This window comes from Vulpes lagopus, chromosome 1, assembly GCF_018345385.1.
Source record: "Vulpes lagopus strain Blue_001 chromosome 1, ASM1834538v1, whole genome shotgun sequence".
Taxonomy (NCBI): Eukaryota; Metazoa; Chordata; class Mammalia; order Carnivora; family Canidae; genus Vulpes; species Vulpes lagopus.
This window is the reverse complement of record NC_054824.1, coordinates 155681164-155708217: the sequence shown is the minus strand read 5'-3', so window position 1 is coordinate 155708217 and position 27054 is coordinate 155681164. Positions and strand designations below refer to the sequence as shown.

The following is a 27054-nucleotide window of genomic DNA, read 5'->3' as shown; positions in this document are numbered from 1 at the left end:
TATATGAATAATTTATTGTGTAAGAGTGTTATATTATTCAATAACAATTTAGTCTGCCAATCCACCAAGTTCTCACTGATACAAAAATAGATGTATAGTTTCTCCAAATATAGAGAAGAGTCAATAAAAATCAGAACATAATCCTAATTACATAATCCTAAAACTCAAATGATTTGCAGTTTATGGTATTAGATACCACAAAGCATTTCACTAGAGCCTAGATAATGTTTTTGCAAACTAATGTTTTTTAAACCACTCGGCTAAAAAGTAGATTTTGTGCACATGAAAGAAAAAAAGAAATCACACTGCCTTTTTCCCCCAAGGAATGGTCTACTGAGGATAATGTTACCTTTGGCAATTTTACCCACGTAGATAAAATGAAGCATATTTCAATTTGCCAGAGTCAAAAGCTGGGTGAAATATACTGTTTCCTTAAGGAGATTCAGGGATAGGAATGTAATAACTTCCAAATCACATAACTAACTTGAGTGAAACAAGGATATTCTATTACAAATGCCCATTCCCATAATTATTTACAGTTTCTTAATTTCTAGCTTCTTAATTTTTCTCATTACAAATTTTTTAAGCCACTTTACCTTTCTGCTGTAAGGATTACTGATTACTAACTTGGTGTCATCTGAGCCAGATAAAATATATTCTCCAGTCTCATTCCAACAGATTGTATTAACCTAAAAAGAAAGCAAAAAATAAACTTAAGTAACCTGGACATATAAATAAGTAGGCCATATTTCAGTTAACTGATGTTTCAAAATTTATATCACTAAGAATCTCGTGTCTATGGTAAGGGGTATTTCCCAGCTAACCTACTGAAAATACATACTGCCATTTAGCAAACACAATGTTCTGTAAATTCACAATGAAATGTCTGAGTCATTAAGTTTTATTGTTTAAATTTATTTTAATTAATTCATTTTATACCCAGAGACATAAAACAATGCTTCCTAAAAAGAAAAAAAAATTAAAAGAACTTATTACAGAGCTATAGAGCTTTAGTAATCAAGACTGTCTGGTACTGTCATGATTACAGACATATAAATTAATGGAATGGAACTGAGAGTCCAGAATTAAACCCTTACATTTATGGTCAAGTAATTTTTGACAAAAGATCCCAGACCTTTCAATGGAGAAAAGAGTATTTTTTTTTTTTAAACAAATGGTGCTGGGACAACTAGATATACCCAAGCAAAGAAATACAATATACAAAAATGAACTAAAAATGACCAAAAATCTAAATGTAAGTGCCCAAACTATAAAGCTCTTAGAAGGAAATACAGATATCAATCTTTATGAAAACTAGTAACACAATGAATCACCCCTTTACACCCATTAGGATGGCTATAATAATATTTAAAAAACAAAATAATAAGTGTTAGCTAGTGTGTCAAAAAACTGTAACTCTAATACATTGCTGATAAGAATATAAAATTGCGTCACTAAACAGTTTGCCATTTCCTCAAAAACTGAAACAGAGTTAGCCCATGACCCAGCAACTCCACAATAAGGGATATAATATCCAAGAGAACTAAAAACATGTACTAAACAAAAACTTGTACATAAAAGCTCATAGCTGCATTATACCTAAGAGCAAAAAGGGGAAGCAATCCCAACATTTATCAACTAATAAATGAATAAACAAAATATGACTATCCAGGGATCCCTGGGTGGCGCAGCGGTTTGGCGCCTGCCTTTGGCCCAGGGCGCGATCCTGGAGACCCGGGATCGAATCCCACATCAGGCTCCCGGTGCATGGAGCCTGCTTCTCCCTCCGCCTGTGTCTCTGCCTCTCTCTCTCTCTCTGTGACTATCATAAATAAATAAAAATTAAAAAAAAAAAAAAAAAAAATATGACTATACATTTGCTCATAACAAAATATCCATAAAATGAAACATTATTCAGCCACAAAATGAAATGATGACATTTTAAAAGTCTAGACTAGGCCTATCTGTAGAGAAAGAAAATAGATTTAGTGACTGACAACAGCTTGGCAGAGGGGGAATGGGAGTGAATGATAACTGGAATGGACTTTCTCAGAGGGTGAAAATATACTAGAATTAAGATAGTTGTGATAACTGTACAACTTTATGAATATACTAAAAAAAACACAGAACTGCATACTTAAAATGGGTAAATTTTATCGTATATGAACTGTATCTAAATTTAAAAAACAAAACAGACTTCCCCTTCAGGCAAGATAGTATAGCATGAACCAGATTTACTATCACATCTTAAACAACTAAAAAATAGAATATACATTGTTTTTTAAAGATTTTTTAAAGATTTTATTTATTTATTTAGAGAGAGTGAGCAAGAGAGAGCATGTGCACAAGCAGGGAGAGGGGGGGCAGAGGGAGAGGGAGAAGACAGAATCAGGCAGCCCTGGTGGCTCAGCAGTTTAGCACCGCCTTCAGCCCAGGACCTGATCCTGGAGACCCAGGATCGAGTCGCTCGTCTGGTTCCCTGCATGGAGCCTCCTTCTCCCTCTGCCTGTGTCTCTGCCTCTCTCTCTCTCTCTCCTTGAATAAACAAATAAATAAACCTTCTCTATAAATAAATAAATAAATAAATAAATAAATAAATAAATAAATAAATAAATAAAATAAAATAAAATAAAGTGGACTTGTCTGACACAGAGTCTGACATGCAGCTTGATCTTATAACCCCCAAATTAACACCTGAGCCAAAATCAAGAGTCAGACCATCAACCAACTAAGCCACCGAGGAACCCTGAAGAGACTTCTTTTTAAGTACACAAAAAATACTTACCAATATAGAAAATATTTATGGGCCATAAAAACAAATCTCAATAATTTTAAAAGATTTCAACGAATATAGAATATGTTCTCTGACCAAAATGGAATTAAGTAAAAATCATTAATACAAAGAAATATTTAGAAACTACAAAATAACAGATATTCAAAAAAGAAATTATCCTACAAATTAGAAAGTATTTTGAACTGAATGAAAATGAAAGCACAACATATCTCAATTTATGGGTTGCAGCTAAACTCTGTACTTGGAAACTTACAGCACTAAAATATCTGTATTAGGTAAGTAAGATAAAGGTTTCATATCAATGCTCTCAGCCTCCAATCAAAAAAATTATAAAAAAGAACAAATGAAACCCAAAGTCAGCAGAAGATTGGAAATAATGAGTATCAGATCAGAAATCAATGAAACAATAGAAAACAGAAAAACGAGGAGGGAGGAAGTAGACACACAAAAACACTAGAAGCTGGTTCTCTGACAAGACAAAAATTAATGAACATGTAGCCTGACTAATCAAGAAAAAGAAAGGAGGTGGGGAAACATGGAGACACACTACCAATATGAGGAATAAGAAAGATGACATCACTAACTATACATTCTACAAATACCTAAACATTAAGGGAATACTAGGGTCAACTTTATGCCAATAATTCAAAACTGAAAAAATCCTTTAAACACACATACTAAACAAAATTTACTCAATACATAGTCTGTTTTTAAGGCATTGCATTTAGAATTTTCCACAAAGAAAATTCCAGGCCCAGATGGCTTTACTGGTGAACTCTGCCAAACATTTTTTAAAAATAAATAATGAGAATTCTGTACCATTTCTTCAGAAAATTAGAGACAATATAAGTACTAGAAAAATAAGTGAGTTTAGGAACTTTGTGAGATACAGATGAATATGCAAGATTAGACAGGACAGAGAATTAAATCCACAACATGATATCACTAGATACCTACTAGAATGTCTAAGTGTATTTTACACTTAATCTTAGCCAAAAGACTGAAAAGTGATCTCTAAATATCTTTTTTAATTATTATATCAGACCTAAAGGGAGAAACAAAGAACGAAAACAACAGTAGCTGCTTTCAATAGCCCATTTTCAACAATGGAGAAATCATACAGAGAAAATCAATAAGAAACATTAGATGAACTACATTTTAGATCAAAATTTAGACATATATGAAACAGTCCATCAAACAGCAGCAGACACTCCTCAAGTGCACACTAAACATCCTCCAGAATAAATCATGATTGATCACAAAACAAATATTAGCAAATTTTAGAAGAATTAAATCTTTCTGACCACAATGGTATAAGACTAGAAATTAACAGCAAGAAAACTGGAAATTTCACCAAGATGTGGAAATTAAATAACATACTCTTGGCAGTATGTGGGTTCAAGAAGAAATTAAAAAAATCTCAAAATAAATGAAAATAGAATTAAAACATATGGGATGCAGCAAAAGCAGTTATAAGCAGGGATTTTATAGCAATAAATGCTTACACTAAGAAAAAAGAAAGACCAGTGAGCCACCCAGGCATCCCTGTTTTCCTATTCTTTATTTCGTTTATTTCTGCTCTGATCTCTCATATCTCCTTTCTTCTTCTAACTTTGGACTCTGTTTTTCTCTTTCATTAATGTGTTAAGTTCTGTTTTTGAAAAGATAAACAAAATTGGCAAACCTTTACCTAGACTTACCATGAAAAAAAGAAGACCCAAATAAATAAAAATTATAAATGAAAAAGAAGATATTACAATTGATAACAAAATACAAAGGATTTTAAGAAAATACACTGAACAGTTATACACCAATAAATGAGACAACCTACTAGAAACATATAACCTACCAAGACTAAATAAATCACAAAAAAAATTAAAAATCCAAATAGGCCAAAAACAAATAAGGAGACTCAATCAGTAATCACAGACCATTAAAAACCAACCAAAAAAGCCCAGGACCAGATGGCTTCAGGAGCTTTAATTATTCACCGAACATTTAAAGAAGAATAAACACCAATCCTTCTCAAACTCTCCGAAAAAGTGAAGAGGATACATGCCCAAACTCATTTTCTGAGGCAAGCGTTACCATGATACCAAAGCCAGATAAGGTACTATAAAAAAAGAAAACTTCATGTCAATATTCCCTGTGAATATAGATGTAAATATTCTCAACAAAACACTAGCAAATCAAATTCAACAGCACATCAAAAGAATCATACACCATAAACAAGTGGGGTGTATCTCTGAGATACAAAGATGGTTCAGTATACACAAATCAATAAGTGTGATATTCCACATTAATATAATGAATAAAAATCGTATGATCATCTCAATATATGCAGAAAAACATCTGATGAAATTCAACATCTTTCATGATAAAAAATTCTCAACAAATTGAGTACTGAAGGAACATATCCCACCATAATAAAGGTTGTATATGATAAGTCCATAGCTAACATCATACTCAATGGTGAAAGGCTGAAACTTTTTCCTCTAAAATCAGGAACAAGAAAATAGTAATAAATAACTCGTACCACTTTTATTTAACACAGTATTAGAGTCCTGGCCAGAACAATTAGGCAAGAAAAGGAATAAAAGGCATCCAAATTGGAAATGATGAAGTAATACTGAAGTAATACAATACAGATGACATGATCTTATACATAGAACACCCTGAAGACTACCAAAAAGCTCTTAGCACTAATAAATGAATTTAGTAGTTTCAAGATACAGAATCAACAAACCTATATCAGTTACATGTCATGTCTACACACTAACACTACACTATCTGATGCTGAGTTACAAAAGCATCTAAAACAATAAAATACTTAGGGATAAATTTAACCAAAGAGGTGAAAGATCTGTACACTGAGATCTACATAATACTGATTAAAGACAATGAAGACACAAGTAAATAGAAAGATATGCCAAGTTCATGCATTGGAAGGCTTAATATTATTAAAATGTCCACACTACCCAAAGCCATCTATGAATTTAAGGCAATCCCTATCAAAATTCCAGTAGCATTTTTCACAGAAAAAAAACTTAACTTTGTTACGGAACCATAGAACACTCCAAATAGCCAAAGGAATCTCGAGAAAGCAAAACAAATCTGGAGGGATCACACTTCCTGACTTAAACTTATTACAAAGTCACAATAATCAAAACAGTATTGGCATAAAACCGGACTTACGGATCAATGGAACAGAATAGAGAATCCAAAAAATAACACATACATATATGGTCAATTAATTTACAACAAAGGATCCAAAAATACTTGGTGGGGAAAGCATAGTTTTCTCAGTAAATGGTGTTTGGAAAACTGGATGCTCACGTGCAAAATAAAATAAAATTAACTTGAAATGTTTTGAATGCTTAAACATTAAACCCGAAACTATAAAACCCCTAGAAGAAAACAATGAAAAACTCCTTGACCTTGGTCTTCGCACTGATTTTTCTGGATATAACACCAAAAACGCAAGCAACAAAAGCAAAAATGAACAAATGGGACTACATCAAATTTAGAAGCTTCTGCACAGCAACAGAAACCAACAAAATGAAGAGGAAACCTACAGAATGGGAGAAAATATATGCAAACCATATATTTGATAAGGGGTTAATATACAAAATATATAAAAGGAGCTCCTATAACTAACAAAAAAAATCATAAATAATCTGATTTAAAAATGGGCAAAGGACCTATATAAACATTTTCCAAAAGTACACATAGTCAAAAAATACATGAAAAGGTACTCAACATCATTCATCATGAGGGAAATGCAAATTCAAACCATACTGAGATGTCACCTCACACCCACTAGAATGGCTATTATCAGAATAGACAACACAAAAGAGAACAGGTGCTGGTAAGTATGTGGGGGAAAGGGAGACCCTGTGTACTGCTGGTGGAGCTATAAATTAGTGCAGCCACTGTGGAAAATAAAACAGTACAGAGGTTTCTCAAAAAATTCAGCATAGAACTATCATATGATCCAGCAATCCTATTGTATTTACTGAAGGAAATAAAATCATTATCTTGAAGAAATACCTGCACCTCCCATATTCACCACAGTATTATTCACAACGGCCAAGACATGGAAAGAACCTGTCTATCTATGAACCAATGGACAAAGAAAATGTGGTATATATATATATATATATGAGACAGGATATTACTCAGTCATATAAAAGAAGGAAATCCTGTCATTCCCAACAACATGGATGAACACTGAGAGCAAGACAGAATAACAAATACTGTCTGATACCACTTACATGTGGAATCTAAAAACACCTTATTGTTATAAACAGGGACTAGATTGGTTGGTGGTTGCCAACAGCTGGGAAATGAGCTGTTGTTGAAAAATTACAAACTTCCAGTTATTAGATGAGTTCTGGGGACCTAATGTACAGACCTAAATGGGGATCTATGTACCTAATATATACCTAATGTATAAGATGAATAAGTTCTGGGGATCTAATGTACAGCATGGCTGGTGGTTATAGTTAACAATACCATGTCATATACTCAAAAGGTGCTAAGAGAGTAAATCTTAAATGTTCTCACCACCACCATCACCACCACCACCACCACCACCACCACCAAATGGTAATTACATGAGGTGACAGATGTGCTAACTAACCCTATTTTGGTAATCATTTCATAACACATTATGTGTATCCAATCATCACACTGTACACCTTAAACCTACACAATGCTATATAGGTAAATAACATCTCAAGGGAGATGGAAAAAATAGATATCCAAAAAACTAAAATAAGTGGTTGTACATATTAGGGAGCGGAAACAAGGATGGGAGCTACTTTTTATATACTTTTTAAAATAATTTATTTCTATACCATGAGAAAGTATTATCTATTTTAAAAATCAAATGCGGGATCCCTGGGTGGCTCAGCGGTTTAGCGCCTGCCTTTGGCCCAGGGCACGTTCCTGGAGACCCGGGATCGAATCCCACATCAGGCTCCCGGTGCATGGAGCCTGCTTCTCCCTCTGCCTGTGTCTCTGCCTCTCTCTCTCTCTCTCTCTCTCTCTCTCTCTCTCTCTGTGTGACTATAATACATAAATAAATAAAAAAATTTTTTTTAAATTAAATGCAAGATAAAAATAAGGACAACAGGTTTTAAAAAGTGTGAAAGCAGAAAAACATATGGTTAAGCTTATAAGAAAGTTTACTTTCCATTCATCCTTAGAAAAATATTTTGAGAATATATTCAATAAAATTTGAGAGTAAATTTAAAAATGAGAAGACACAGAATTCAAAGCTTGTAAAAATTTGAGAATATCATACAGGTAACTGTCCGTTATGAGAGAATCCATCTGAAATTAATACTAGAAAATTCTCCTTTGGGTAAGGACAAAGATGTGACCTTTGATTCTTAAAGATAAAAAGTGATAATACATAACACATACTTTGCCTCTTCAATCATAAGCACCATGTATGTACCAGGCATTCCTTCTGAGACTAGATGAAGTAAATCATTTCTAAAGATTTTTTTTAGTCCACTGTTCTGGGGCAGGTGTATAGTATAGACTATGAACAAATAAATACATGTGTTTGTATAATTATAATTTCAGATAGTGATAGGTACCATGAAGGGGAAAAAAAAACACAGAAGAAGGAACGATATTGATCTGGATGGGGAGCTATTTGATGAAGGTGATTAGGAAAAGCTTCTCTGATAGGTAACATTTAAAAGCTAGATGAAATCAGGTGAGCTTTACAGATACAGGGGGTAAGAGATTCTGAGGAGAAGGCATAAAATACATAAGGCAGAGGCATACTTGGTGTATGTAGGGAACGGCGAAGAGATAAGTGTGACTGGAACAAATATGTGTAACTGAGAACATAGTTACAGGATGAAACTGGAGAAGGCAAGTGCCAAATCACAGGGCCTACAAGCAATAAGGCCTTGGGTTTATTGTTAGTTAGCTGGAAACCTCCTAGAGAGTTTGGAGCACTTGAGAATTACAAACAGATGATCTATCACATAGTTTTCTTTATAAATTTTCTTTCCACCCCCTCCTTATTTTGAGGAGTTTAACGAAAAGTAAGGAAAGTGCATATACATATAAGACTTATTAACACCGTTTACTAAACTCTGACTTTTACAAAACATAGACAAGTTACAGAAGATGCCCAGGACATGCATAAAGGGTGCATGTAACTGACACTCAGAATATAAAAGCATACGAGCTGATGGAGGTGTGAAATAGAGATAAAAAGGTGGAGGGATAGGAGTGCCTGGCTGACTCAGTCAGTAAAGCACGATACTCTTGATCTCTGGGTTGTGAGTTCAAGCCTCATAATGGGTGTAGAGAGATTACTTAAAAACAAAATCTTAAGGGTAGCCTGGGTGGCTCAGCGGTTTATCGCTGCTTTCGGCCCAGGGCATGATCCTGGAGACCTGGGATCAAGTCCCATGTCAGGCTCCCTGCATGGAGCCTACTTCTCCCTCTGCCAGTGTCTCTACCTCTCTCTCTCTCTCTGTTTCTCGTGAATAAATAAATATTTAAAAATAAAATAAAATCTTAAAAAAAAAAGGTGGAATGAAACATGAAAGAATTAAATGTCTCTTACAGAATGAAAATTCAAAAGATACTATCTCTAAATGGCAGAAAGACAAAAGGATGTTTACATATGTTGTTTAAAGTTCAACTGACCAGGGTAGAGACTAAGAACAGTAATATAAAAATTCTAAGAAGCCTACATCTTAAAAAATGGGCATCTTATAAATAGGTTAAATCCTCTTCTATCATAGCAGGACCTCAGTAGACAATGTTTGAAGTTGTTAATTTAAAAAAGATAAACATAAGAATAATACGTGGATATGAAAAATCATCAGAAGATCTGAAATAAAAAATTATGAAAAGAATTTGTTTCTGACAATGAGAAAGGAATAGGGAGAATGAGACACATCTATTACTTTTTGTTATGATCTGTTTTTAATCATGTGTATATATTATTTTGACCTGCTCCCCCCAAATGTGTTTTTTGTTTTAAAATATATAAAGACACCTAGGTGGTTCAGTTGGTTAAGCATCTGACTCTTGATCTCAGCTGAGGTCTTGATCTCATCAGGGTGGTGAGTTCAAGCCCCACATTGGACTCCACAATGGGTGGAGCCTACATTTAAAAAATAGTAACAATAGATAAATAAAACAAATAATACATACCTAAACTGTACTTACAACATAATTATAATTCCATAATTGTGGATGGGAAAAAGAGAAGTTTGGTGGACAGGATTACAGAAACTTTTTCCCTCTTTACTTAAATGCTGGGTTCTTTACAGTAAGGAACTTGTCACTGTAACTTTTTCTTTGTAATTTCCTTTCAAGTCTCATGCTTTCAATAGGCAGCTATAGTAGTATTTTCCAAAGTATGATCCATGGATCACCTAGATCAAAATTACCCAAGGCATCTGTAAGACTATAGATTTCCTTGACCTTACATCTCAGAGTTTTACAGAGTTTTACCTTTCTTGTTTTGGTATCAGTACCTTTCAAAAATACCACAACAATTTAGAAGCATAGTGTTAAAAAAAAAAAAAAAAAGGAAGAAGAAGAAGAAAGAGGAAAGAAGAAGAAAGAAGAAAGAAGAAGAAGAAGAAAGAAGAAAGAAGAAGAATAGGCGAGACTGAGTGGCTCAGTCAGTTAAGTGTCTGCCTTCAGCTTAGGTCATGATCCCAGGGTCCTAGCATCGAGCCTCACATGGGGCTTCCTACTCAGTGGGGAATCTGCTTCTCCCTCTGCCTCTGTCTCTCCCTCTGCCTTTGCCCCTGTTCATGTTCTCTCTCTTTCTCTCAAATAATTAAATCTTTAAAAAAATAAAAATAACTTTAAAAAATAAGTATACTGATAAGATAAACTTCTGTAATGAAATAGGGTATTCTAATATAACAGGAAAAATATACCCTTCCTTATTCATGTAAATAAATATGCTGACTTTCAGTAATTGCTGGTAATTACTGTCTGCTGACTCTTGGAGTTATCAAAAAACAGCATAGCGGAACACCTGGGTGGCTCAGTGGTTGAGCATCTCCCTTTGGCTCAGGTCGTCATCCCGGGTCCCCAGGATTGAGTCCTGCATCAGGCTCCCCAGAGGGAGCCTGCTTCTCCCTCTATGTCTCTGCCTCTCTCCCTCTCTCTGTGTCTTTCATGAATAAATAAAATTAAAAAAAAATAGCCTAGCAAACTCAGACCATAGGGCTTGTTTGATAAAGACATTTTTCAAACTTTCTGCCTTTGTTAACCATACTGTAAGTCTTACATCCTAGAGGTAAAAAGGAGAAAATAACATAAAAGGAGTAATTTATATTCCAAGATCTATGTGTTGAATGAGTCAGTAGAATAATGAGAAGACCAATACAAGGATACTGCAATGGTCCAGGCGAGGGAAGAAACTTCAAATTAGGTGGCAGCATAGGGACAGAAATGGAGTAATTCCAGATATATTCTGGAGGGAGAATTTATCTATGGATAAGACTAGATGTGGAAGTTGAGGGAAAGAGAGTAATCAAGGATAACTTGAAATTTCTTAGCTTTATATAACTGGATAAATGGTGGTGCTACTTACTGAAATGTAGGCTATAGATTTAGAAGGGAAAATCAAGTCTTTGTTTTAGCCACCTCACTCTTATGATCAATCTTACCATTACTAAAAATAGAAAAAAACATTTGTGCCTCTTTATTCCACATAATATGAAACATATAGTATCATCTGTAAATACTCCTGCCCCAAAAGTTATATCTGAATCTAATCAAACCTCCAGAAGTAACTTCTACTTACAGGAAATAAAAAATATATAAAAACAAGTTAAATGACAACACAAGAAATCAAATCAGTATCCAGAATGTGGGACAGTCTATAGCAAAACTGAGTCAGAATCTGTACCACATCAATAGCAGGGAGAAAAAACGGGAAACCCGCTTAGTCTAATAGTGATTTAAGAGGCATGGCAATCAAGGAAGGGACTTTGCCTAGATCCTTTTTTGAACAAACAACTATAAAAAGACATTTTTAAACAAGGAGGGAAATCTGATTATAGACTATGTATCAGATGATACCAAAAATACACTGTCAATCTTGTTAAATTATATAATGGCATTTTGGTTACATAAAAAAAGTCCATTGTTTTTGGCCACATATAGAGTGAAATGATATAATAGCTGGGATTTGCTTTGAAATACTTCACCAAGGAAAAAAAGAGAAAAATGAAATGGAAAATGTGTCCCAATCTTGATAACTGCTAAATCCACCTGATAAGTACATGAAAAGCATGTCTAAAATTTTCATAACAGAAATTAAAAGGAAAAGGATTCTATCTTGGCCCTGCTAAATTTGGAATGCCTATTAGACATGCAACAGGGAATGTTAAGTAGAGAGCCGGATACATGAATCTAGAGTTCTGGGAAGAATTGGAGAGATGGAAGTGGTTGTAGTTTTTTAGCAATGGGACAGGAGAGTATGTCTTAGAAAAGTGAAGAGAAAAGAGGCTGGGAGGAGCCAGGACAAAGTCTTGATACATCCAACATCAAAGGTCAAGAAGAGGAGGAGTCAGCTAAGAAGACAAAGAAGATGCAGTGAGTCAATGAGATACAAAGAGAACCAAGAGAGTGTGGTATCAGCAGAAACCAAGAGAAATATGTCTTTCAAAAAAAGAACATATGTTTAATTAATGTCTAAACTTCTTAAGAAGTAATCACAAGTAATCACTAGTGACCTTCACAAAATAAGTATCAGTGGACTACAAGAGATAGAAGTCTTTTTTCCTCTTAGAAGCCTTTTGATAATATTAGAAAAGTCATCTGTGCTTAAAAAAATCTCCCATATACTTTTCTAAATTCAAAATTTACTTCATTATGTTTTAACATAAAGCTTTATTCTCCCGTTTTATTATAGTTAGTCATAATCTCTTCTGGGAGGATGGGGCATTTAATCAAATATTTGAGCACTTAGTATTAAAGTCCTTCATAGTGATTACTTACACAGCCATCATGCACATTCAGAGTTGCTTCAAGTTTCAGTCTTTGGATAAATTCTCTTCTTCCTGTTTAAAAAGAAAGAACTAAATAAATCATAAGTCATTTTTGTTGAGAAAAGTGTAACAATGAAGTTAAGAGTCCAGGATCCAGCATGAGGAAACTCCAATTTCAACTCTTCCACTTACAAACTGAGTGCTATTGAGTAGTTTAACCTCCTTCTCAGCCCTCATTTCCTCATTAGGTAGTTCTTACCTATCTCATGTGGTTTATTGTAGAGGTTAAGTCATTCAAGAATAGTGTCTGGACCACAGTAATCATTTAAATATTCCCTTAATTCAACCATTCATTCAACAAATATACTGAGTACTCACTCCACTCTAGGCAGTGTTCTAGGAGCTAGGAGTCCAGTGGTGAGATAAAACAGAAAAAGATCCCTGCACCCTAATGAACTTATGAAAGACTATAAACAATGTGTCACCTGGTCAAAGTATTCTATGGAAAAATAAAGCAGAGAGAAGGTAAGAGAGGACTGGAAGTAGGTGACAGAGTTTTGAATCTTAAATAGGTTGGCAAACAGTATTTAGTAAGATACCACCTATTTTTAAACACATCTCAATTTCAGAAATGTTGAAATATTTTAAAGTTCATCTTACAATGATGAAATGTGGCAGCAAAATATAAAATAAAATCAGCCTAGATGTCCATCAATAGTAGAACAATACTGCAAAAATAGAACAAATCCCTTTGAAAAAGAGAAATATGTTTCCCTTTAAAAAATGAATCATCTTTACCAAAGAAGGACCAAAAAGCTTCATGTTTATTCAGAAGCTGTAATGAAAAGAAGCTGAATATATGACAAAGAACAATAATTAGCTAAGTAATCAGGCTGATGAGCTCTCAAATAAAATTAAATTTGATATGCTCTCTGTATATTGTCACAAGGGACAGATTTCTCTATTATTTTTTCTTGCCATTCAACATAAAGATCAAGATCTTCTTGGAGCCAAATTGTTTTCTTTCTCTCTCCTCGCTTATAACTGGTAAGCTGGCTAGGTAAAGGATGAACATGTGGGTTAAAGAATTTTCTTTTTTGTGTGTGGGGGAATGCTGTATGATTCTGAAACATTGGAATAAAACAACCAACAGAAATTTAGTAAAGTATTTTCATGAATTGGCTGTACTTTATATAATTAACTTTTCAAATCTGAGTTTCAGTTTTAAAAAATGCTAACTAGTAAACAGAAAACAATAAAAAAAAATTTTCTTCCTTTGGCCAAAGGCAGGCTTGGCAATCCCACTGAGTTATATAATTAAGAGTTAAGAAACAGTATTCAAATTAACAACTTGATGGTAATTAAAATTCATTAAAGTGCTAAAAAAAAGCAGCAGCAGCACCAAAAAAATTTTTCCCAAAATTTTTAAAATCTAGGTTTGAAAACAGGGCTCTAGCCATCTCTGTCTAAAGAAAATGGTGGTGGGACATGAGAATAGAAGACAAAGTAAATTCTTCTAGCAAGAACTCCTACACATGAAACCTGCACATAAAAACATGCACTGAGACATTACAGTTATGTAACAGCTCCTGAATGATATTTCTGTATGTGACTTTGGAGATCAAAATGACTATGTTGTCCACACATCCCACTAAATGTGCTTCCAGAACAAACTAGTACAAACCTCCTTTTCCCTTTTAGTAATTAAATGCACTACCAAAAAATAGGAGCTGACAGACGCCATAAAGAACTGTAAGTTTACTAGGGTCAACTAATCTTATGGAAAAAAGACAGTCTCTTCAACAAATGGTGTTGGTAACACTGCACAGTCCCATGCAAAAGAATGACACTTGACCATTTCCTCACACCAGACACAAAAATAAACTCAAAATGGATGAAAGATCTAAACATGAGATAAGAACCCATCAAAATCCTAGAGAATACAGACAGCACTACCTCTGTGACCTTGGCCACACCAGCTTCCTGCTAGACCCATCTCCAAAGGCAAGGGAAACAAAGGAAAAATGAACTATTGGGACTTCACAAGATAAAAAGCTTTTGCACAACAAAGGAAATGGTCAACAAAACCAAAAGACAACCAACAGAATGGGAGAAGATATCTGCAAATGTCTTATCAGATAAAAGGCTAGTGTCCAAAATCTATAAAGAATTTATCAAACTTACCACCCAAAGAACAAATAAACCAATCAAGAAATGGGCAGAAGACATGGACATTTCTCCAAAGAACATATACAAATGGCCAACAGACAAATGAAGAAATGCTCAACATCACTCAGCATCAGGGAAATAATACAAATCAAAACCACAATGAGATACCACCTCACACCAGTCAGACTGGTATTAAAATCAACAAATCAGGAAATGACAGATATTGGCGAGGATGCAGGGAAAGGGGAACCCTCTTTATACCGTCAGTGGGAATGCAAGCTGGTGCAGTCACTCTGGGAAACAGCATGGAGCTTCCTCCAAAAGTTGAATATAGAGCTACCCTATGACCCAGCAATTGCGCTACTTGCCATCTGCAACAATGTGGATGGAACTAGAGGGTATTATGCTAAATGAAGTAAGTCAATAAAAGAAAAGTAATTATCATACGATCTCACACATATGCAGAATTTAAGAAACAAAACAGAGGAGCATAGGGGAAGAGAGGACAAAATAGAACAAGAGAAATTAGAGGGAGACAAACCATAAAAGACTCTTAATCATAGGAAACAGGGTAGCTGGAGGGGACAGAGATGGGGGGATGGGATAACTGGGTGATGGGCATTAAGGAGGGCACGTGATAAAATATGCACTGTGTGTTATATAAGACTGATGAATCACTGAACTTTACCTCTGAAACTAATAACACACTATATGTTAATTAAATCTAAATTTAAAAAACGAAAAAAACGAACTGTAAGTTTAAAAAACTGAGCCCCCTCAAGTTAAAATAAAAATAAACTCATACCTGTTATTAAAAACTGAGAAGTCTAGACTACTTATAAGCTAAGTACCTGCTATACCACCTCATGAATGCCTGCAGAAGACACAAGTCTCCTGAGTTAGAGGCAAAGGATTTTTTCACTCAAGCAGTGTTAAGCCTCAGGTTCACACTTGTTCCTTGTCCCCCAATTTCCACAGGGAAATACAGAGCAGTCTACGTGAATACTGTACATGCAGTGGGTTTGAATCACAACTGGGGACCCTGAAGTGAGGGAATCCAAATTTTTTAAAATATCAAGCAAACCTGCCCAAAGAGTGACATTACTTTTGTTAGACAATAAATAAATCTGCCCTCTGCTCCAGAGAGATACTGTAACTTCCAAAGTTATTTCCTATATATCTATCACTGAAAAGATAGTCCAGAACAAAGCAGCCAGTGCCTCAGCTCACAAATGTGCACAAATGCAAGAGACATGGAGAACTGTCTCATAACAATTACACAATTATTACAGGTGAATTTACCTATCCCTGTGGTTTCCTACTCAAGTCTTTCCTACAACTCATGCTGTCTCTCAGAACTCCATCACTGCTTTGACATTCTATCTTAATAGACTACAAGCTCAATAAAAGGGAAACACTCTTGTTCACCCAAGCATCCTAAATGCTTACTTAGAACGGTACCTCGGACAAAATAGGCATTTGATATACATTTGCTGAATCAGTGAATAAGTAAATGGGATCATAACATTCATTCTGTTCTATAATGCTTTCCCTCAATAATACAGAGTGAACATCTTTCAATGACAGTATAGAGCTACTGTTCATTTTTAATGGCTGTATAACTTATTAAACAGCTTTGTAACTTATTTATTCACACACCTACCTCCCTTATTACACTCTGAGATATCTGAGCTAAGAAGTGTTAAACCAGGTTCAAATGCCCAACTTAGAACATACTATGCATAAGCTGGGCAAAATATAACCTCTCAGAGCCTTTGTTTACATTTCTGTAAGTTTTACATTTGATAGGAACAGATTGTCAGGAGTAAATTAATCACCATACTCAAAACTTATAGATGTGCCTGATAAGCTCTAAACTTAAGTTTTCTCCCTATGTACAGGTGGTATTGTTCTAAGTTAATACTGCCTGAAAAGAGAGGAATGTTTTTTTTTTTTTCGTAAACGACCTCATTTAGGAGTTGAGGTAAGTTCAGTTAAGGAAAAAGAGTAAGGCTGGTGATAGTGAGAGAAAGAGCTAGAAAAGCACTTACACAAAATTTTTTACTTTACTCTATTGTCCTTTGAGCTCTTTGTCTTTATGCCAACCTTCCCAGTCATCTCCACATACTGCCTTCCTGAGCTCACTGTCAGGTCTTTCCCCTGCCCTGCATTGTCCCTGTGGCTCCCTCCTCTCCCCAGGCTTTATTCTTAGAAATCATAGGTTATTGATAAATCAGTGGGCCCTTTCAAGACACATTTTTCATGACCTCAGTCTTAATTTGTTACAGCTAACTGCTATCTCCTTAAAATAATCTTCCTCTTTGGCTACTACTGCACCGTAACAGCTAACCAGGAATACTGAAAATCAAAGGGTGACAAAACTACCTTTGAGATGAGACAGAACACAGAACTGTTTCATCTTTGACAAAGCACAAGACAAGGGGGCTACCATTAAAGTGTGTAAGAAGAAAACAGTGAAATTCAAACCGAATGCTTGAAGGCCAATTATGGGCTAGCGAGATATTTGAGAATCTCTGAGATTATAGACAGGCAGAGTCCTTCATTCAGCCACCAGCTCTTTTCCATTAGCTTCTATCAAGAGCTCACAAGAAACATGGAAAATAGGGCAGAAGACAAGAAAGAGTCCCAGTTTGGTAGGACACAGGAATGAAACTCCACTCACTTTTCAGGCCCTTCTCTCAGGGGAAGCTAAAGTCACTGGGGAAACTCCAGACAGAAATGGCCTCAGCAAATGCCTCCTATCTCTGAGGCAGGAAACTTTCACTCTCATTTCAGGCAACGGCAACTACCCCAAGAAAGAGATAAAAGCATATATTGCCCACATTGCCTATCCTTGAGAGAAAGGCAGGAAACTCCTCCCATCTGAAAAATAATTAACATTGTGTGTTGGCATTGAAATGTGTCAACTCACACTGAACCATATTCCCAGAATTCCTTTCCTGTATACTTCTTAGAAAGAAGTCTTTACACAAGACTGGTGGTTGGAAGTAAAGTAACAGCCATATTGACTTTCACCATCAGAAGGTTGGAGCTCCACAGCCCCGGTGGCTCAGAGGTTTAGCACCGCCTTCAGCCCAGAGTGTGATCCTGGAGACCCAGGATGGAGTCCCACATCAGGTTCCCTGCATGGAGCCTGCTTCTCCCTCTGCCTGTGTCTCTGCCTCTCTCTGTGTCTCTCATGAATAAATAAATAAAATCTTAAAAAAAAATTCAATACACTAATATGCCAAATTAACAGAATTGATGAAAGAGAAATCATATAATCAACTTAATAGATGCAGGAAAAAAACTCTGACAAAATTCAGCAGCTAGTCATGACAACCATTCTCGGCAATCTAAGAAAGGAGATTTCTTCAAAGGGTGTCTACAAAAAACACATCATTAACAAGATATTTAATAGTGAAAACAAATGTTTTCGAAGATGAGGAATGAGGTAAGGATGCCCACTCTCAGTACTTCCACTCAAGATTCTGGGGCAATACTGGACAGTGCAATTAAGCATGAAAAAGGGAAAAAGAAGAAAAATAAAATACAGGTAAAAAAGGAAGAAGCAAAACTATTTTAAAATGCAGTGGTATCATCTACATAAAAATCCCCTAAATCTGCAAAAAAAAAAAAAAAAAAAAAAAAAAAGTTGTAAGACGTAACTGGGGTGTGTGGCTGGCTCAGTTGGTAGAGCATGCAACTCCTGATCTCTGGGTCATGAGTTCAAGCTTCATGTTAGGGGTAGACATTACAAGAAGAAGAGGAAGAGAAAGAAGAAGAAATGAGTAGGTTTAGTAAAGTTGCAGGATATAAGGCTAATAAAAAAAATCAACTATATTTCAATACACCCAAAATGAACTGGATACTGAAATTAAAAAACAATACTATCTAAAATAGTATTTAAAATATTATGGTACAAGGATAAATATAACAAAATATGAGTAAGACTGTACACTGAGAAACAGAAAACATTAGAGAAATGAAAGAATACATAAATAATTGAAGACAAAAATGACCATGTGTTGAATGTTCAATATTGTAAAGACTGTAATTCTCTGAAATAACATATAGATTCAACACAGTATCAATCAAAACCCCAATAGTATTTTTTGCTGAAATTGACAAACTGATTCTAAAATTTATATGGGAATGAGAGATGCCTAGCTGGCTTAGTCAATAGAACATGTAACTCTTGATCTTTGGGTCAAGAGTTCAAGCCTCACAATGGAGGTGGAGTTTATTTAAAACAAAACAAAAAAAATTTACATGGAAATGAAAAGAACCCAGAATAGCCAAAATAATTTTGAACAAATAGAACTATGTTCAAAATATTGCACTAGCTGATTTCAATATTCACCATAAAGACATGAAAAACTAGCATAAAGACAGACGCCTACCTCAATGGAACATGGTAGAGATATAAACTTACATACATGGCAAATTAATTTTCAACAAAGGGGACAAGATCGTTTTTTTCACAGATGATGCTGGAACAACTGCACATTCATATGCAAAGAAATTAAAAGACCCTTACCTCACAGCACATATGAAAATTAACTCAAAATTGTTCATAGACCTAAATGTAAGAATTGAAAATAGAAAACTTCTAGGGGAAAAAAAAAAAACAGTATAAATCTTTGTGACTTTGGATTAGGTAAAGATTCCTAAATAGACAGAAAAAGCATAAACTAAAAGACGCTGTTAAGAAAAGACAAGACGGGGCACCTGGGTGGCTCAGTGATTGCGCATCTGCCTTTGGCTCAGGTCATGATCCCAGGGTCCTGGGATCAGGATTGAGTCCTGCATCAGGCTCCCTGCAGGAAGCCTGTTTCTCCCTCTGCCTAGGTCTCTGCCTCTGTGTCTCTCATGAATAAATAAATTAAAAAAAAAAAAAAAACTGGGAGAAAAATATTTGCAAAATGTGTATTCGATTAAGAGCTTGTATCAAGAATATATAAAGAATTCTTACAATATTAAGAAGGTACATCTGAACACTTAACCAAATATACAGATGGCAAATAAGCCATGAAAAGATATTCAACATCACTAATCATTAGGAATAAATCAAATGTAAATAATAATAATAATATTATTATACCCACATACCTAGAAATGCTAAAATTAGGAAGACTCAATACCAAGTGCTGTGGGAACACAGTATGGCAAAACTATTTTGAAAAACAGTCTAGCAATTTCTTATAAAGTTAAATACACTTATACAACATAGCAATCCCATTGCAGGTATTACGAAGAAATAAGAATTGAAAAGGGTCCTATTCTAGTTACTTTTCCCGAGGGTAAATAAGATTTCATTATTTATATTTTCTTTATTAGCCTACAATGTTGTTTGTTGTTTTTTGGTTTTTGTTTTTTAAGATTTTTTCTATTCATGAAAGACACAGAGAGGCAGAGACATAGGCAGAGGGAAAAGCAGGCTCCTCTTAGGCAGCCCCATTCGGCACTTGGTCCCAGGACCTTGGGATCACACCCTGAGCCAAAGGCAGACGCTTAACCACTGAACCATGCAGACATTCCACCAGTAGTGTTTTAAATTTTTTTTAATCTGCTGCAAGTACTTGGTAAACCTACCCAACCTATTAACTGTTGAAGTTAATAACATTCTATTATAATTATTAAAAATACAAACCATTAGTATAGTTTTGCAAACCTCAAGCCAAGATGCATTAAATAATCTACTGGGTCAACACCCCCATTTTTAACATGATACATAACAGAAAGTAGTAACACCATCACCTCGAAAAATCTTTTTTTTTTTTTTCTTTTTTTAATTTATGATAGTTACAGAGAGAGAGAGAGAGGCAGAGACACAGGCAGAGGGAGAAGCAGGCTCCATGCACCGGGAGCCCGATGTGGGATTCGATCCCGGGTCTCCAGGATCGCGCCCTGGGCCAAAGGCAGGCGCCAAACCGCTGCGCCACCCAGGGATCCCCCGAAAAATCTTTTATTTTAGTTGTAGGTGTGTATCACAAGTTGCCATATAAATGTATTTTTACTGTGGATCATGGCCAAACATTCTAGAAATACTGACCTAAAACACCCCTGTAATATAAATTCTATGTTACCAGTAGCTCCTATCCCTTCTAAGCACTTTCATCCTATACAAGGAAGAAATGAAATCCACCATAGAGCTATTTTCCTCCTGCAGTTGCTATGATTGATGTCTTTGGTGGTCTTATCTTCAGGAATTATTCAGCTTATTCTATTACATGTATTTTTCATATTTGACAGTCATTGCTCACTACTAAAATCAGACATCTTTCAACTTTGAGATTTCAAGACTAAAGAAACAAAATACAAATATTCCACCAACTTTTCCCCAGTAGCTAACAAGGAAGCATAAATCAGAATTTACAGACTCTCATATAATATATTGTAACTTAGCAACACATGAAGAACTACATAATGTAGATGTAGTCAGGATATGTTAAAGAATAATCTAAAAGTAGGGGCGCCTGGGTAGCTAAGCAACTTAGGCATCCAACTCTTGATTTCGGCTCAAGGTCATGGGATCAAGCCCTGTGTTGGACTCCATGATCAGCACAGAGTCTGAGATTCTCTCTCTCTTCCCCTCCCCTGTGCACATTCTCTAAAATAAATAAATATTTAAAAAGAATAATCCAAATGCAAAATTATCCATTTCAATACATATTGGCTCCAATGACATTCAAACGACAAAGACTTCCTAATCCCAATATAAAGCTATCATTGGCTACCTGCTATAGTCTGAATGGTTGTGTCCCTTCAAAAATCCCTATGTTGAAATCCTAACCTTCAAGAAGGTGGGATCTTAGAGATGTGATTAGGTTAGGATTAGTGCCCTTATAAAAGAGACCACAGAGAGTTATCACCCTCTTTCTGCCCTGTGTGGTTACAGTGAAAAGGCTATGAACCAGGAAGCTGGCCCTCCTCACAAGACCAAGATCCTGATGTGAGCACCCTACTCCCAGTCTTCCAGCCTCCAAAACTGAGAGAATAAATTTTGTTTGTTTATAAGCTACCCATTTTATGTTATTTTGTTACAGCAGCCCAAGCTGACCAGGACACTCCCTGATCATAGTTTAAGCATTTTATATTAAACATACTATATATTATGGCAACTCCCTAGAAAAGTTCCTTTACTCTTTTGTCAGTTAGTGTCCTTACATATAGAAGGGTTAGAAAGTATAAATTCAAGTTGTGGGCAAGTCTTTAAAATGAGAGGAATATGAATAGAAAGAGGAAACGTACAGAAACCAGTGTATTTTATAAGCAATGTTTATCTTTATAAAGCTGTGTGTGTGGGCAGCCTGGGTGGCTCAGTGGTTTAGCACCACCTTCGGCCAGGGCGTGGTCTGGAGACCCAGGATGAGTCCCACATCAGGCTCCCTGCAAGGAGCCTGCTTCTCCCTCTGCCTGCCTGTGTGTCTGCCTCTCTCTCTCTCTCTCTGTGTGTCTCTCATGAATAAATAAATAAAATCTTTAATAGATAGATGATAGATAGATAGATAGATAGATAGATAGATAGATAGATAGATGATAGACAGATAGATAATAAAAAGACAAATCCAGGAAGCCTGAGTGGCTCAAGGGTTGAGCGACTGCCTTTGGCTCAGGGCGTGATCCTGGAGTCCCAGGACTGAGTCCCGCATTGGGATCCCTGCATGGAGCCTGCTTTTCTCTCTGCCTGTTTCTCTGCCTCTCTCTCTCTCTCTCTCTCAATGTCTCTCATAAATAAATAAAATCTTAAAAAATAAAAAGATAAATCCTACACTGAAATTTAGATCAAGCTCATAAAGATTACAATAGCTGGCCTAGCTTCTGAATCCATGGTAAACCAAACAATAATCTGTTAGTTCAGGTGACTCTTGTGAATTTGGCAGTTGTAAGTGAACATATATATCGTTTTCTTCTAAATAACTTATGAAAAAATATTTATCTTCATTCCCACAACATAACAAGATGTTTTATGAACTCTAGTTTTCTTTGATAGGAGGAAAAGTAGTAATTAATCAAATTTGAAATCACCTGCAAAGCTTGAATACCACTATTAGAAAGACACATGCTATAATGAAATAATTTGAAATGTAAACGTTACAAGAAAAATCTGTCAATTTTATCTGTGAATTATTTAGCAGTAATTCATTATTAAAAATGCAAATAATGGGAATAAATTGAAAAAATAACCTACAATACTGTAAACAACCAAAATGTTTGAAGTCTCAAAATAAAAAAGGAATCTACTTTCTAAAATACTAGTTTTTAAAAACTCATTGATTCAGGTACTACTAATGCGGATTTTACTATTTTCTGAATGCTAAACCAAGATTAGCACAGGGGTGTGGGAGAGTTAGATAAAATAACGGTGTAAAGAAGGTCTACTAAGGTCAGGAAATTACTTCACAAGCTATTTTCAAGTACTTAGAAAACCACTTTTAAAGGATGCTGTTTTGAGAATACACTATAAAGAATATATTATTAACACACACTTAAAACATTAAGAAACCTCATACACACACACACATGCACGCTGATATCTGAAAATCTGTAATTCAGACTTTCTACTGATGTCAGGGAACTCTTGCTCTTCAATTTCCCTCTACCCAATGCAAACGTCACACTTAAAGGAGGAAGGGAAAAAAAGGAAATGTAGAGTTTCATATTTTAACTGTCATAGATACAGCTGAACTAAATGAACCAGAAAAAAACATTAATATATAAACTTATCTAAATCAGTACTTAAACAGTCCAACTAATACAGGACCAAACAAATTTACTCATGCAGAACACACAGTATTAAAATTCGTTTGGGACGCCTGCTCAGGCGTGAGCTGAGGGTGGCTCAGCGTTTGGGTGTCTGCCTTTGGCTCCGGGTATGATCCCAGAGTCCCAGGATCAAGTCCCAGGATGAGTCCCGTATCTGGCTCCCTGCATAGAGCCTCCTTCACCCTCTGCCTGTGTCTCTGCCTCTCTCTCCGTCTCTCATGAATAAATAAATAAAACCTTAAAAAAAAAAAAAGGTTCATCTTATTAAACTAAAATTAAGTTCTTTTTCAAAAAAAATTAAGAGAGGGGCAGCCTGGATGGCTCAGTGGTTTGAGCACCTGCCTTCCGCCCAAGGCGTGATCCTGGAGACCAGGGATGGAGTCCCATGTCAGGCTCCCTGTATGGAGCCTGCTTCTCCCTCTGCCTGTGTCTCTGCCTCTCTCTCTCTATGGTGAATAAATAAATAAACTTAAAAAAAAATTAAGAGAAATACTGCACATCGTTTTTAGGTTAATGATTTAAAAAATCGCTCTCAAAAAAAAAATAAAAAAAAAAATAAAAAATCGCTCTCTACTAATGTTTAATTTTTTTTTTTATGATAGTCGCACAGAGAGAGAGAGAGAGCGGGGGGGGGGGGGGGGGGGGGGGCAGAGACACAGGCAGAGGGAGAAGCAGGCCCCATGCACCGGAACCCGACGTGGGACTCGATCCCGAGTCTCCAGGACCGCGCCCCAGGCCAAATGCAGGCGCCAAACCGCTGCGCCACCCAGGGATCCCCTAATGTTTAATTTTAAGACAACTAATCACCACTCTAGGTTACTTATCCTAGAACAAATGCACAAGCATGTATAAGGATGTTCAGTGCAATGCCTCAGTAACAACGAAATCTATTTCCAGAGGAAATTTTTGAGTCTACTACTGTACCGTCATACAGTTAAACATTATGTGGTAGTTTAAAAGACTGAATAGGTCTATTTTTACTGCCTGGAAAGATCTCAGATCTCTAAGACCTAATGTAGAAGTAAGTTGTAAAACAAAGTTTACAAAAGGACACCATATATACAAGTTTCACAGACACACAAATGCACACAGAACTTTGGCATTTCTGTATGTACATATGTGCTTGTAAAAATGGAAAGATAAAGGTCTGGAAAAATATTCAGGAAACAGAGAACAGTTACCTCTAAAAGTGTGTGAGTAAAACTGGAATGGGAGGGAATCACAGGGATTTCTGCTTCATTTTTATTATGTCTGTACAACGAGAATGTATTCATATGTCACTTGAGACACTAAAAAACAAGAATAAGAAAAAAAAATGCTTGCTCAGTTCTCTCAAATCATTTACAAACCAGAACCGTTAGGTGTAAGGAGATTTCATTTTCTTCTACCGACTCGAAGGCAAAAACCAAGTGTCATCAACAGTACTTCCCTAGCAAAAAGTGACAAAACTGGAAAGAAAAACGTTTTAAATGTCTTACCTACAAATAAAAAAGAACAAAGTGGCGCTGAAGAGACGGCAGAGGAAGAAACCTTAACTCAAAACGTCCACTTTCAAGATCCTGGACTGTTTGAGCTAGCTCAGCTTGACCCAGAATCCTCATATAACCAATTTACCCAAAACGGGGGGAAAAAAAAAAAAAGTGGAATACTGTTCCCTGAAGTATTGAAGGTTGTTTTTAGAAAGCTTAACTAAGAAACCGTAAATGCCAAGTGTGTTTTACAGGGGTGGGAAGAGGAACATGAAACCCTACACCTCCTGAAAGCGGTCAAAACGAACTGAAGAGCACAGGGGAACCGGGGAAGCGCGCGGGGGTGGGGAGAGCTCGGCTATCACTTTTAGGCTTTGGCTGGGCGCCGCACCACAGTTTACGCCGAGTCCGTGTGGTGCACCAAGTCCCTCGAGGTGGTCACCGCGCCGCGGCCGACACCCCAGCCCCCCGAAGACTGAGGGGAGGGGAGTGCTGTCGACAAAAACTTAGTCCTTCGGCGGAGCGGGGAGAGCGCTGGAGGGGAGCACAAGCGCCAACTTTGGCTCCAAACGAAGCAGCTCCGGGAGGTTCGGCAAGTCTTCTCCCGAACCCCACTCCACACGCGCCCCCAACACCTTTCCCGGCCAGTAGCGTCTGCCGCCCACCCGGCCCCCTGAGGGAAGCCCAGCAAGGGCGGCGGCCGGCAGCACGCACGGGGGGCTTGGCCGTGGGAGGACACCCGCACCGGGGGCGCCAGCCAACGTCCACCCAGCACCCCGGGGTCTCCCGGGCGCCCCCGCCGAGGCGCTTCCCCACCAACAGCCCCCGCGGCGCGGCCCCCTCCCCCACCTCTGGGCGGCGACCTCAGCGCCTCCGCCCCCGGGCCCCCGCTCACCCAGGTAGCGGCTCCGCAGCCGGGACGGGTCCTCCAGCCCGAGGGACCTTTTCCTCACGTCCCACAACAGGTGTGGGCAGGAGCCACCCCGAGACATGGCTCTGCCGGGCCGGGGTAGAAGGGGAGACCACCGCGTGGGGGAGGGGAGAAGGGGGAGGGGACACCGCGGATCAACACCCGAGCCGCACCGGCACCATCCGCGCGCCGGGCCTCGCGGGCGCTGCGAGTTAGATGGCGGCGGCGCCCTCGCCCCCGAAGCCCGGCCGCGCCCGGGCCGGAGCTCGCCTCATACTCTCCTTCTCAGACTACCCAGAACATCCAGAGATCAGCAACAGTCCCCTCCCTCGGCCCCCCTCCTACAGGAGGAGGAGGCGGAGGCGGCCGCGACTCCTCCCTCTCCTCGTTCTCGACACCCTCCCTTCCAAGCGCTTCTCGCGAGATGACGACCACCCCCGGGACTGACGCCCGTCTGCGCCACGGCTGCCCTCACCCTAGGAAAGTGGGTTCTGTAGCTAACTCCTTGATTCTCTACCGATAAGTGAGGACTAGAGAGAGAAGGAGCTGAGATGTGAAGTCTCTCAGTCACAAGGCTCATTCTAAAGGAAGCAAGAGCGTTGTGCGGCGTCATCTTTAGTTGGGGCACTGAAGGCCCGGAAAGCCCATTTTAACTACGGGCCCTCTTAAAGCGGAGGGGGATAGAGCCCGTGCAGCTTCACTTTCCCTTCTCCAACATGGCCTCGAGGGCAGGAAGGAGAAATTGGAGGTTCGCGCTGGACCCCGCCCGCACCACGAGGCGGGCCAATCACCGTGGGGCGGCCGTGCTTGCGCAGGCGCGCTGCCGCCGGGGCGCCGGGTTGGCGTGGAGAGGCAGTCCTCCAGGCACCTGTTGCCATGACTCCTCCTCCTCCTGGGCTGCGGGAGTGAAGGAGGCGGGCCCGGGGCGGGCCGTCGCTGTATCTC

General features: G+C 37.6%; 1 protein-coding gene across 8 annotated transcripts in view; it reads right to left on the bottom strand.

The window, feature by feature from the left end:
- Positions 1 to 26467, bottom strand: part of DCAF6 (DDB1 and CUL4 associated factor 6) — a 139447-nt gene extending 112980 nt beyond the window's left edge. For 3 of the 8 annotated variants that reach the window (XM_041752171.1, XM_041752201.1, XM_041752207.1), the window contains exons 1-3: positions 26095 to 26467; positions 12803 to 12864; positions 597 to 689 (exon numbers count right to left, since the gene is read on the bottom strand). In XM_041752171.1, the coding sequence (XP_041608105.1) occupies positions 597 to 689; positions 12803 to 12864; positions 26095 to 26191 (252 nt within the window). In that variant the 5' untranslated portion in view covers positions 26192 to 26467. The remainder of the gene's footprint in view (positions 1 to 596; positions 690 to 12802; positions 12865 to 26094) is intronic. The other 5 variants (XM_041752190.1, XM_041752182.1, XM_041752225.1 and 2 more) reach the window with 2 other exon arrangements.
- Between the last annotated feature and the right edge of the window lie 587 nt (positions 26468 to 27054).